The sequence below is a fragment of the Mastigoproctus giganteus genome, chromosome 6 (genome assembly GCF_048544385.1).
Source record: "Mastigoproctus giganteus isolate SK-2022 chromosome 6, ASM4854438v1, whole genome shotgun sequence".
Taxonomy (NCBI): Eukaryota; Metazoa; Arthropoda; class Arachnida; order Uropygi; family Thelyphonidae; genus Mastigoproctus; species Mastigoproctus giganteus.
The window spans coordinates 139,555,335-139,569,462 of NC_143580.1; the positions used below are offsets into that span (position 1 = coordinate 139,555,335).

The 14,128-nt window shown below is 36.0% G+C and overlaps 1 protein-coding gene across 1 annotated transcript in view; it reads right to left on the reverse strand.

The window, feature by feature from the left end:
• LOC150084619 (atlastin-2-like) overlaps positions 1–14,128 on the reverse strand; it is a 403,792-nt gene that overhangs the window by 181,458 nt on the left and 208,206 nt on the right. Inside the window, exon 9 of the mRNA XM_090375357.1 lies at positions 2,383–2,510. Within this exon, the coding sequence (XP_090231483.1) occupies positions 2,383–2,510 (128 nt within the window). The remainder of the gene's footprint in view (positions 1–2,382; positions 2,511–14,128) is intronic.

The following is a 14,128-nucleotide window of genomic DNA, read 5'->3' on the forward strand; positions in this document are numbered from 1 at the left end:
CAAACGTCAATAAGAAATATAGCTTTCACGAACAGCAATACAAGTAGTATCCAAAGATTATGGTAATGAGCCAACAAGGCAGTGAATGCCTTATCTTAGTGAACACTAAGTCATGCTGTACACTCGTGCTGTGGGCTATGCAACAGTGGTACGGGGATGGACTGGGAGGAGGTTAGTGAACATCCCATCATATCCCAGTTGTGTTTGATGAGCAATAAATCTGTGAATGTGCAGGTCAAGAAAGCATATCCAAATCACACAGACACTGTTTGGGATAGAAGAGGTTTATGCTCTTTTGGGTTCCACCATAATAGCATTTAGGGTGGAACCAAAAAAAGCAAAAGAAATGGTTTTAGAGTGTTTTCAACAATGTATTACCTTAAACATGCCATGAAAAATGAACAGCTGTTTCTAACTAATGGTTCCTGACACTAAGATTCAGGGCATTGATTGTGTAGGTTGCCCCCTGATGCAGTCTGGATTATATCTGTCTCTGGAGTGACTCAGCATACATACAGCCATCACTGCATCCAAAATAGAAATGTGATTCATCAACAATGATGAAAAAACATCATTCTTGTCTCCCAGCATTCTTTCCCTGTACCACTGCAGTCAAGGACAATGGAATAGCAACAGAGACAGAAGAGAAAATGGATGGCAAGAATGCTGCCCCATTTTTGCAGTCATCTACTAACTGTGCTCCTCGACACAGGTGCAGAAGCAGATAGTGTTAATATGCTGGAAATTTGTTGGTGTGTGACATAGTTGATTCCTGTCACTAGTAGGCAGATCCCTCAATCCTCCTATTCTGACATTTTTCTTATAACACCTCTGGCAATGTGTCCAAGTGTTTACCTATATGCACTGTTGCCAGCAGTGGCCAATCACTCATGGTTCACAATCCAAATGAATGTAAAGCTGCTGTTTGTGTGGACCACAGTCAGAAAGTGTTGAACACATGTAAACATTTGCATTCACTCACCATTTTGTCTGTCTGTTAACATTACACATTTTTATAGAACATTCAGATTTCTAATGTCAGGCAGTAATAAACACATTACTGATGCTCTACTTCTGTGATCAGCTTGACATGCTAATCATTTACATCCATATATGTCACAGTTATGCATGCAAATTTTTAGGTAAATTCATTCATTCTTTCTGAGATGGGGCAATTTCATTGACTGGCTGGGTTCTCTGTAGTGATTTTCCATATCACATATTTTCTGATGAAATCATTTGACACATTAATCATGGATCCCTAATCTGATAGGAAAACTCAAAATGTAAATAGAGCAGATACATTTGCAACACCCCATTTATTTAAAGACACCCAGAATTTCTTTAATAATATCATCATAATTTTCTGCTCTAACACTGTCTAAAAACTGGAAGCAATGACCACTTTAAGAGTTCCATACAGTCCTGCCTAAGATTGCTAAATTGTGGACCAGTGAAAATATCCTCTTTGATTTTTGTTACTTATTCTTTAAATATAAAAATCCATCACCGTTCCTATTCATAGTTTTTTACAAAGATTACCATTCCTGATATAAGAGGGAAGGATGGCAAAAAAAAAAAAAAACCAAACTTTTTTTCTGTTTACAAGATGCTGATCCAGCACATTTTTCTGTCATGGAGTTAAGCTCCATCCAATAAGCCGTTCTTGAACTACATAATGACTTTCTTGTATGGATGTTTTACTCACACATAAAATAGTAATATTTTGTGTGGCATAGTTATTCTAAGAAGCACTATCACCTACACGTCTTGTTCAGTCAGAACTTTTTAAAAACATTAGCATATTTTCATAGCATTCTTTCACATAAACAGCATGTAATCACAATCTATAAATTTTCACTCAAAGCATAACATATGCACCTTCTTAAATGAATGTAATAAATACTTGTTTCTGGTATTTCAGTCAACTGCTCCACACACAAACAAACACAACAAAATGAATCAGTATTATTACCAAAGTTTCAAGACATTTATGTGTGACATTAAATAGCTAATTGTGTTTGCAGTACTAAAATTAAAACTAACAGACAGGAAGTAAGAAAACAACAAGACAGCCTGGAGGTTTAATTGAACAATCAGTGCACAACATGATGATCTCTTAACCACAGTTGAAGGGCATATGGCATTATATGCCCTTAAACTTTGCATGGCAAAAACTTTGTGTAAGATTTGTGAGTTTCTTTTTTGTTTTTTTAAATCACAAATTAATTAAAATAAAAAAAAAAAAAAAACAGTAGGTAAGAGAACATTTTTGATAAGTTTTTTATAATGAGGACATAAAAATACATCATGTTGTGCAGTGTTATTATGTGGCATGAACATATCAAGCAAAATTATATAGCATCAACAATTGATATTCACTTTTAAATATTCTACTAATTCCTTAGCAGTAATCTTTTGTCCTCCAATTTTCTTTGGAATGAGATTCTTGGGAGAGAGAAGTAACGGCACTAAAATTTGGAGTTGTTCTAAAAACTCATGATCAATATCTATAAATGAAAACAGCAAAAAAATGCAAACCAAACACAGCTATTTAGTTAACCCAATTAAGGTTTAATTAAAATGAAAATAAAAATCTAACATATAAATATCTACAGAATGCCAAATGAAAAGGATTAAAAACAAAAAAGAAAAAAATAAATAAAAAATTTTCATTTTCTGCAAAAAACAAATGTTCGATTATCAACCTAAGAAAAAAGTTTATTTTATTTTATCATGTAATCTTTGAAACATATCACACTCAGAAAATCATAATTAAATAAAAAATTTCCTATAACACTGGATGATGTGCAAAAACAGGCTTCTTAATGAAGAAAGTAATCTTATAATACAATTATAATTAAATCTGAACAAATGCACTAGTTGCTCTTACCAGTCTCATCTGGAGCTGATTTTATATATTAATTAATATCAATTGTATTAGTAGTGGCAAATTATGCAATGCAAGAAAGCAAGCTTATCAGGCAAAAAAAAAATAATAATAAAAAAGAAACTTTCCGCATTGCTTCTCCATCTAATCGAATAATTTGTTTAGTTCTTTCTTCAACTGATTCAAACTATTACTTCCACAACTGATTGTTGGAACAAACTTCCATCTGGAAGTTTGTTCCAACAATCAACCACCCACTGGATGAAAGCAAACTTCCACACATCAATCCTACAACCATCCTTCCTCAGTTTTAATTTATACACCCTCATATATATGTAGCCTGAGCAGGAGGAAGTATGCCATCAGCATTGAATTTGCTCAATCTATTCAAAGTCTAAAACACTTCACCTCAATCAGACCACCTCACAGATGTCAACTCTCCATACACTGCAATTTGCAGAACTGAAGCCTTTCTTGGTAAGAGCACCCTTTTCTTTCCTACACCAATCTTGTTGCCCTTTTCTGCACCCATTTAAGCAGAACTATAGCCTTTCTAAAATGAGGCTTCCTGACCATTATGCAGCACTCAAGACGGAGCCTAACCACTGCCTTTTTTTGTACAATGAGTTAATCACCTCCTTATCCCTGCTAGCAAAATTCCTGTATATCATTCACAAAACCCAGTGAACTGCCATGGCAGCCTGTCTGTATTGCTCAGAGAACTTCATATCTGACTGCACATTTATCCTAGGTCTTTTTCATTTTCGACTACCCCGAGTGTTTTAGTACCACATAGAATTACTGCTACTCATATGCAGTATCTTGCATTTCTCAATGTTAAACTTTAACTGCCATGTCTCAGCCCATTTGCCTAAATTTTCCAGATCTTGTTGCAATAGTTTACTTAATTACTTTCACTAACTACCCTACAAGACCTTTGAATCATCTGCAAAATCAGACATTAAGCCTGATATGTCTTCATTAATGTCATTAATAAATATAGAAAACAACAATGGGCCCAGAACTGAAATCTGCAGACTCCACAAATAACATTTGTCCATGAGGAGAAGTGTCCATTAATAACCACTCTTTCTTCTCCCACTCAACCATCCCTTTATCTATAGCAGTAACCTGCCTTTAATGCCACACTGCTCTAATTTGTACAGCAGTCTTTTACATGCAACAGCATGATCAAAATTATTTTTTTGCGTCTACAGTAAACCCTCGATTTAACAGACTAATAGGGGAGAAGGGGTGTCCATTAAGGCTGAACATCCGTTAAATCAAATGTAACCTGGGGGGGGGGGGGCATTTTTTTTTTTCTTAAGGTAAAAAAAAAAAAAAAAGCTTTAATACAATATACACTACTGTACAATATAAAATTATGTTGCAATTTGGCCTTTGATTTACGGATATCAGAAACAGTGTTTTTTTATGGTGTAAATTTCACAAACACGTGCTACTGAGATGCCTTGTTCTAATTTCTCAATTAGCTCTAATTTCTGTATCACATTTAAGTTTACATGCTTTCTTTTAACTCCTCTATCACTTGATGCCATTTTAAATTGTAAGGATTGCAAAATTATTTAATAAATAAAATCACAATTCAGAAATCACAGAAATACTCTGTATACAAGCTGACTGCATGATAGCTTGAGACAGACTGAGACCAAAACAAAGAAAGTGAGTCGGTAGACCTGCAGTTTAGTGTCCCAAGTCACATTCAGCTTGCAAGTCACTGCCTGCTCTTATCTGTTATCTGAGAAAACAGCTATTTGAACCCATTTTCAGAAAGAATAAAAAACAATTTTCTGAATTTGATTAGAAAAATAAAAGTAGGTAATTATCAAAACAATAATGGAAATAGGTAATTATTATTAATTTTTAATTAATAATAACACTGAAGTTTTGTATAACTTAAAAAAAATAATATGGTCGAGATTAATATGTACATTACTGTATTATTATTATTTGTCTGGTCCATTAAATCAGAAATCCGTTATATCGGGGTCCGTTAAATTGAGGGTTTACTGTAGTTCCTTTATTAGTATCATAGTATCCAATCAGATTGGTCAGACAAGGTCCCACTTTAACAAATCCAAGCTGTAACTGCAGAATATTAGTGGCCAAAAGTGTGGTAACTTGAAAAAATTTAATTTTTCTACATTTAAGTTGAAATTAAAAATAATGTAAAATAATAGTATTAGTAGTGGTAAATGATGCAAGGAAGCAAGCTTATAAAGCATCAGCCAAAAAAAAAAAAAAAAAATCCTTTCCACATCACTTGTCCATCCAATCTAATAATTTTTCTAGTTCTTCCTTGAATTTATTCAAACTACATCATAAATATTAGTGGTAAAATTTTAACCACTAATATTTATGACAATGTTATAGATCTTTTTTGTTCTGCAGCTAATGCAATAAATTTCATTCAAATTTGATGAAATGGGAAAAAAGGTATGCTGTGAAATGTAATTACCAACAAAAACAAACTCATTCCAGAATTTTAGCAAAGCCTTACAATCATACAAATGACCAATGACTGGCTATATGTGCAATAATATGCTGCACAGTATAAATAGCTGATTATGCAGTGATTCTAGACATTTGTCTGGTGTGAGCATAAAGTGAAGTACTGTTTAGTTATTGAACATTGTTAGGTCAAGTTCCACCTAAATTTTGTGAAATAAACATTACAATATCTATGGGACGGGACTGGTGGATAGAGAAAAGGTCTAAAGCCTTTTATAATGTCTAAAGCCTTTTATAACTTTCATAATGAGGGCTACATATATGAACAGATTGCAAAACTACTTGGTGAGGGTGTAACAAAGTCTGGAATCCAGAAGCTGTGTACCGGTATATGAATACTGGAACTATCTCTACCAAGCAGAGAATAGCACCAAAAAAGATATATTTTTTTGCACGATGACAGAGGAATTTCAAGGCTTGCAACTGCAGACAGAAGAAAAACATCTTCTGAAATAACAAGTATATTATTGCCCTCTGACTTGAGAGTGAGTGAATGGACAATCCAACATTGGCTTTTTTTGACAATGGAATTAAAGCTATAATTCCAAGGAAAAAGCCAGCCTTGACTTTAAAGCAAAGATGGATGAGAGCAATTTGGGCCAATTAGCATGTTAATTGGACTTCTGAACAATGGCAGTTTGTGCTGTGCAGCAAAGAGACAAAAATTTCAATATTCAGCAGTGATATAATCAGATATATCAGAAGACAGTCAGAAGATTTGATGCCAGAGTGCCTCAGTGCAACAATAAAACACCCACAGAGTATTATGATATGGAGATGCATATCATAAGCTGGAGTTGGCAGAATTGAAGTGTTGAAGGGTATAATCAATGCAAAAAAGTACATTGAATGAATTCTTGAAAGAAAGCTACTGTAGTCTGCTGATGACGTTTTTCCTGATCCAAATACAGTCAGTCCTCGTATAGCACAATAGTTGTGTTCCTAGAAACCCTCGTGTAATGCAAAATTGTGCAATATAAACAGGCCCTATGGGAAAAAAAGGGTTAGGTGCCGATCACCCAAGATTGAACACACATTTCTAACCAAAACATTACCAAACACAATAAATTATCGTAATTACGTAATAAAATATTGCTAATGCTTTTGCTTCTATTGTAAGCAAATTTGTTTTTTGTTTGATTTTCTATCCAAACAGATGACAGCCATTCCATCTCTTCCAATTCTTTGTGTCTTGATCTAATGGATTTTAATTACACTTTGAGTTGTTCCTGGTATGAAAGTTGTTTTTATGCATCTTTCTAATTCTTGGCGTTGCCTCATTTAGGCCTGTAGCACGTGCAATATCACATGGTCTTTCATTTCACTCAAAGCGTTTCAAAATTTCATATTTTTTCTCTATCGACAGAGGCGGACTGGCAATAAGCGTCACCGTGGAAACCCCAGTGGGCCAAAGGCCAGTGTGATTTTGGCCATAAACCATAGTATGAGGCCACTACAAATTTTCCCGGGTAAGAATTTTTGATCCAGTCCGCCTCTGTTTATTGATATTGCTTTTATTTTTCTCTCTGAATCTGAAAAGAACGCTTCCTTTTCACACCTTTTAAGTATTTTACTCATTTTTAGGGAATAAAGCACAATTACAAAATGAGGAGGCATGCTTGATACACATAAACAAAGCTGCGCGGATGTACCAACTGAATAAACAACACGGTAAAGGCAGAGATACACTATTATCACCTCACATTTTACTAAAGCACATTTCTGGGGGTTACTACCATAAAACAATAAAAACAATTTCCAGTTGCATTTCTGCCAGTGGAATCTGTTATAAACTGGTAGTTTTGGTTTGGTTTTTTTTTTTTTTTTTTTTAGGAGCATTAGCAACTGAGGCCATATTGCTCTGGGAATATGCGGTGGTCATTCCCTTGACCTTTCCACATCCTCTGTATGTGTTTCCCCTTCACTGATATAAAAAAAAAATAAATACATTTTCAGATCTTCTCTTCATTCCTATCGTGTTGCGTTCAAGTTGGGGTGATTCCACGTTTGGCTGTCATTTCTTGTAAACACAAAGGCAAATTGTGCATAAGCGAATTTGGTTCGTGTTATATATGATATCGTTCCCCTATTTATAAATCGTGTATGATCGAATTCGTGTAGTGTAAACATGTGTTATACGAGGACTGACAGTAACTTGTTTTCCAGCAAGATGAACACCATGTCACATGGCATAGATATTATTATTACAGTAAACCCCCGCTATTCGTGGTATCTGTATTCGCTGTTTCGCGTATTCGCGATCGCTGATTTAATATAAAATGAAACCTAAAAAAATGTGAATTTTAAAGCGCCGTGAATATTTTTCGCCATAAAAAAACTTGGGCGTGGCTAAAATTATCTTTCCCGGTCAAAACAGCGCTCAGTGGGTGGGGGAAGAGGGGTGACAAAATCGCGAGCGTGGATGTTTCTCGCTAATCCTTGTTCAGTATGTGTTATGCGCTTGTCATGGAAGTTTTTGTCGTTTGCTTTTAATTTATATGCTTATAAATTGAATAAATTTATCAATTTATAAATTGATATGCTTACAAAAGTGATAAATCTACCATTTTGCAGGGTAAAACAGACTTTTTCGAGTGTGTTAACGGAAGAAAGTGACTTTATTGGACAAGTTCTTTCTAAACCGTACAAAAATATGGATACGAATAACAAGAGAAATGTGAAAATATCAAAGAAGGTGATGACATTAGTGAATAAAATTGAGTTATTAGACAAAATTTCTAATGGTCAAAGTGTCTCCTCAGTGGCAAAACATTATAAAATCACTGAGTCAACGGTACGATCAATCAAAAAATCGGAAGAAAAAATCCACCGTAGTGTCTGTGAAAACTCGCTAATTGCTTCAAAAATTTGCTCTGTAACTCGTGATGTTAAATTAGAAAAAATGGAAAAAGCTTTAAATCTGTGGATAGAAGACCGAACTCAAAATAAAATTCCATTAAGTTCACTCATCATTCGTGAAAAGGCAAAACTCCTTTATCAACACTTTAGCGAAACTGGTGATAGCACTGGCGGGATAAGTTTTTTTGCTAGCAAAGGCGCTGGTTTGAAAGATTTGTTTGAAATTTCTAATAAATATTACATTTAATATTAAATTGTTTCTTATTTTCATTTCGATGCCATATGCTTGCATTTCACTATGTACTGTCTATGTACATAGTCATATTATGAAGGTACATATAATACATACATAGACAAAATTTTAGACTAGTTTTTCTTATATATTTCATACTTTGGAATGGAACCCCTTTATTACTATGGGAGCCATAACTCAGTATTCGCGTTTTCTCTATTTGCGACATTTCTCAGGAACATAACCCCCACGAATAGCGGGGGTTTACTGTATTATTATTAGCCATATGATGCAAGAAAGCCTGAGGCTTATGCTGCACCAGCCAAAAAAAAATTTCTGAGAGAGAGAGAATTAGAAGTAGAAAGGAATCACTAAGAAAGAGAAGAATGATGATATCCAGCTCAGATGCAAGGAGTGGTTTGATAACCATAATATTCAAGTATGGTATGTTCGTGTCAGATGGTGCCTGGGATTTCTCCCATCTAGTAATGGAATGGACTTGAAATAGTTCAGATTTGAATCCAACTGAAAATTTGTGGTCCAGGTTAAAATGGCTTGTGCATGCTTCTCAAACCAAGCAATAAATTTTTTTTTTTTTTTTATGAAAACCCCAAACACGAAAGGTATCAAAACCTATAGTACTTAGTACCGTGCATGGGTTGAAGGAGAAGTATGGGAGAGGAGGATGCCGGAAACTTTGCTCTAGAGACTAAACATGGGAGAACTAACAGAATGTATTGAATACATGATTCCATTTAATCACAAAAGAAGAACTGGGGAAATTGGCAGACTCCATGCCTTGAAGATGGCAAGAGTAATCAAGAGTAAAGCGTATCCAGCAAAATAATGACTGTGATGCTACTGCAAACACACTCCAAAAACTTTCCACACTTTTGGCCATTAGTGTAATTTGCACTCCTATCTAGATGGTCCTGAATTACTTCTTTAAAGAGTGACTCCATTATTGTCCCTGGAACAGAAGTTAACAATCATGTAATTATTCATGTCATCCTTTGATCCCATTTGTGAATTGGGGATATATTTGCACAACTCCAGTCCACAGATACCTCTCCTGAATCTAAAGATGCTCTTATAATTATAGCTAAGGGTGTGCTTACCTCATTTGCTGCCTCCCTTAATATAATTTGGTAGATCCTGCCACCACAGGCACATGTTTTGTTTAGCTTTAGTAATTTCATTTCCACAGTCCTCTCAGTTATCACAAAATCATTCAGCTCCTCGTTAGTTTAATAAACTTCTAAAATTTTGTTCCCTAAAAGATTCTCATGTGTGAATGTAGGTACACAATAACTATTCAGTTTCTCAGCAACCTGAGCAGGATATGTGATTCAACCCCTTCCTTCTACTGTTATTATAAGTAAAGAAGTCTTTGCTGCTTTTCTTTGTATTCTTGCAATCTATTCTTTTCTTGATTAATCTTCTTTGACTTGAGTAAAAACTATATAGCTACCATAGGCATCTGTATCACCTTATAATTTATAAGATTTGCATGCACTCTTCTTCTCTGCGACAAATCTTATCAGTTGATTTGACATCCATTTATCTCTATCACCTTATAATTTATAAGAATTGCACACTCTTCTTCTCTGCTACAAATCTTATCAGTTGATTTGACATCCATTTATATCTAAGCCTTGAACAGCATTTCTTAGTTGGTATGAAAAGTCTAATAGCATTATGGTTACTTCGCTGGCTGCTTCCCATTTAGAATTTTCTGTTGGTAATGTCATCAGTTTATCCTATTGTATAGAATTTAAAAACTGTCTGAGACCATGTAGTTCTCCCTTACGAAAGCAAAACCCCTACCCTTACCCTTGACAGTAATGTCTTTTAAGTAAATCCCATATCGGCACATTGGGATCACTGCCACAGTGCTTACAGATTCTAAATGCATGAATAATTGTTGCTGAGATTCAGATCACGAGTATTGCTTCCTCTTTTTGCCTCCCCTCTACCATACTGCTGTAGAAAACAGTCAACCAGTAAATCCACACAAGTCTTGCTAGTGTGTGAGTGACCAACCCAAGTTCCAATCAACATCTGGAAAGTTAAAATTCATTCTCCATTGTAATACATTCTAATTTTAAATGCAAAATTGGGCATATGTTCTATATCCAGAGCAATATGGCCTTAGTTACTAATGCTCCTAAAAACCAAATAATAACAACAACATGTTCTATATGACTGTCCAAATCCCTATCCCCACAGCTGTATATTAATAATGAAGACTGGAACAATTAATCAATGGAAATCAGTATCTCTTCATCTCTGATGAAACCACTATATGGATGGCCATCTCTGACTCTGCTCAAAAGGTTTTTAAGGCTAGGAGAAGTAACCAAGCTAAGATCACCCACACTGAGTCAAAACCTTAAACTTAGACAATTAAAGATCATATTAGCAATATAAGGGCCCCCCTTCCCCCAATATGGCAAGTAAGATACGATGACTAAAGACTCTAGCCTATCTGCATGAACATGTGAATGAGTGTTTGAATATGTAACAGGAAAGGTGGGTATAAATGAGTAATGAGTATAATGAGTTTACATTTGTTAATAAAAGGTAATATTGCATTATATGTCATAAAAGTAATATTGTAGTACCATAATATGGTACATATTTTCTTAACTGCAGTATTAGCATTAGTTGAGGCAAGAAAGCAAGCTAATTAAAGCAAGCATCAGCCAAAAAAAAAAAAAAAAAAAAAAAAAAAGAAAACCTTCCCAATTTCATCCATCTGGTCACTCAAAATGTTTGTCTAGTTTAGCCTAAAATTTATTTAAGCCAGTGTTTCCCAAACTGGGTTCCACGGACACCTGGGGATCTGTAGACCAGTTCCAAGGGGTCCATGAAATGGGGGTTGACCATATATATCTATACATACATACATATCCATATAACATATGCATATGTTATATATAGAGGTCTACAAACTTTTTTGGATATTTGATATATAGATCTCAGTAGTTCGAACCACTGATTTAAGCTATCAACTTCCACAACATCAGATCGAAGTCTGTTCGAGCAATAAACTACCCGATAGCTAAAGGCAAACTTCCACATATCTATTATGCAACTGTCTTTTCCCAAATTGAATCTATGCCCCCTCAGGTTCATAATCTGAGCAAGCAGAAAAATCCCATCAACATTGAGCTTGCTCAAACCATTCAAGGCCTTATATACCCCAATCAGATCACCTCGAAGGTGCCTAGTCTCCAGACACTGCAACTTGCAGAATTTAAGCCTTTCTTGGTAAGAGCATTTTTTTGTTCCTCTTACCAATCTTGTTACCCTTCTTTATACTCGTTCTAGCAACTCTACATCCTTCATAAAATGAGGCCTCCAGACCCGAAAGTAGTACTCAAGGTGTGGCCTGACCACTGTCTTATACAAGGGGTTATCCCCTTGTATAAGACAGTGGTCACCTCCTTGTCTTTGCAATCAAAATTTGTATATATCATTGACAATACTTTATGACCTGCTCTGGCAGCCCATCTGCACTGCTCTGAGAACTTTGTACCACATAGTTGGTATGTTTCTCTTGGAAAAGATTGTGCAGGGCTCTAAGGGGGTAGAATTTTTTTCAGCCTGGTCTGTACTTGTAAACAGGAGAGACTGCTTCTACAGGGATGGGATACACTTAAATAGAAAGGGTGCAAGAATATTTGCTGATGCTATTGAGGCAGTGTTAGGTGGGTTGGAAAACTGCTAGCTTGGGAGGATACAAGGACTAATAGATTAACAGTAATAGTAGCCACTGGCAGAGGTGAAAGTGATTCCTGCACGGCTTCTATTGGAATGAGCAGCAGCCTGGAAATCAAGATGCCGGGTATTTCAGAGACTGCTGGGAGTCATTGCAGTACAAATAAACACGTGGGTTGTGTTAGGGTAGCTAAGAATAGGAACAGGTGCATGTATACTTGCATGTACACCAATGCTAGGAGTGTGGTAATTTGATGAATTTGAGGTATTGCTCAGAACATCAAAAGGCAGATATTGTTGGGATATCAGAGACGTGGTGTCACACAGATATAAGGAATGCAGAACTGGAATTTGGGGAGTACAATGTGTACAGACAGGATAGAAAGGGAGGAGGGGTTATGCTATTAGTTAAGAAACACATAAATAAAATCCAAGGAAGTGAAGCCAGTCGACATCGCTGGACAGTGCAGTGTCAGGTCAGTTTGGTGTGACATAAGCATTGGGAGATCAAAATTAAGAGTAGGAGTGTGCTATAGGCCTAATGACTCTGATGAGTATAATAAGACACTGTATAGGGAAACAGAGTGGTCCAGTAAATCAGAGAGTCTTATAATGGGGAATTTTAATTTCCCAGATATTGATTGGAATTTGTGGGTTGGTCACTCACACATTAGCAAGGATTTTGTGGATTTATTGGATGATTGTTTTTTACATCAGCATGTTTGGAAGGCAACTAGAGGGAGTAGTACTCTTGATCTGATTAACAGTAGTGATTCTTCATGCATTAAGAATCTGCAGATAAAGGAACCAATAGGGGGCAGGGATCACCGTGTGCTGAAGTGGGATTTACTCAAAGAGGTAAGTACCATCAGGGGTAAAGGGAAGGGATTTTGCTTTCGTAAAGGTGACTACGGTGGTCTGAGACAGTATTTAAATTCTATACAGTGGGACCAACTGATGACGTTACCAACAGCAAATTCAAAATGGGAAGGAAGCGTTCAAACAATTTATCTTGGAAGCTACTAGGCTTTACATACCGACTAAGAAATATTGTTCAAGGTTTAGGCCTAAATGGATGTCAGATGAACTAATGAGACATGTGGCAGAGAAGAAAAATGCATGGGATACATATAAATTAATGGGTGACACAGGAGCCTATGATAGATATAAGCTGGTCTGTAACCAAGTCACAAAGGAGATTAGGCAGGCAAAGGCAGACTATGAAAAATCCTTGGCAAAGGATGCAAAGAAAAACAACAAAGAGTTCTATTCCTATGTAAACTCTAGAAGGAAAGGGATGAATCAGATTGGTCCACTGGATATTGATGGTTCAACTGTTGATGATCCTGCTCAGGTGGCTAACAAACTAAATGAGTATTTTGCATCTACATTCACCCATCTGAGGAGTTATTCAGGGAGGGGAATGCCAGAGGTGAGTTAAACTCTGGCAGTGAGCTGGATGATTTTGTAATAACTGAGAGGAAAGTGGAGTTGAAATTGATGAAGATAAACATAAAAAAGGCACCCAGGGTAGACGGGATCTATCCAGTTATATTAAAGGAGGCAGCAAAGGAAGTAAACAAACCCTTAGGCATAATTATGAGAGCTTCTTTGGACTCAGGGGAGGACCCATGGACTGGAGATGTGCAAATGTGACCCCAATTCACAAAGGAGGATCAAAGGCTGACACAGGTAATTATAGACCTGTTAGTTTAACTTCTGTTCCAGGAAAATTAATGGAGGCACTGGTTAAAGAAGCACTGCAGGATCATCTACACAAGACTTCAGTTATAGTTTGGACACAGCATGGTTTTGTTAAGGGAAAGTCTAGCCTGACCAATTTGATTGGATACTATGATGTGATCACAAAGGAACTGGATGCAGGGAATAAC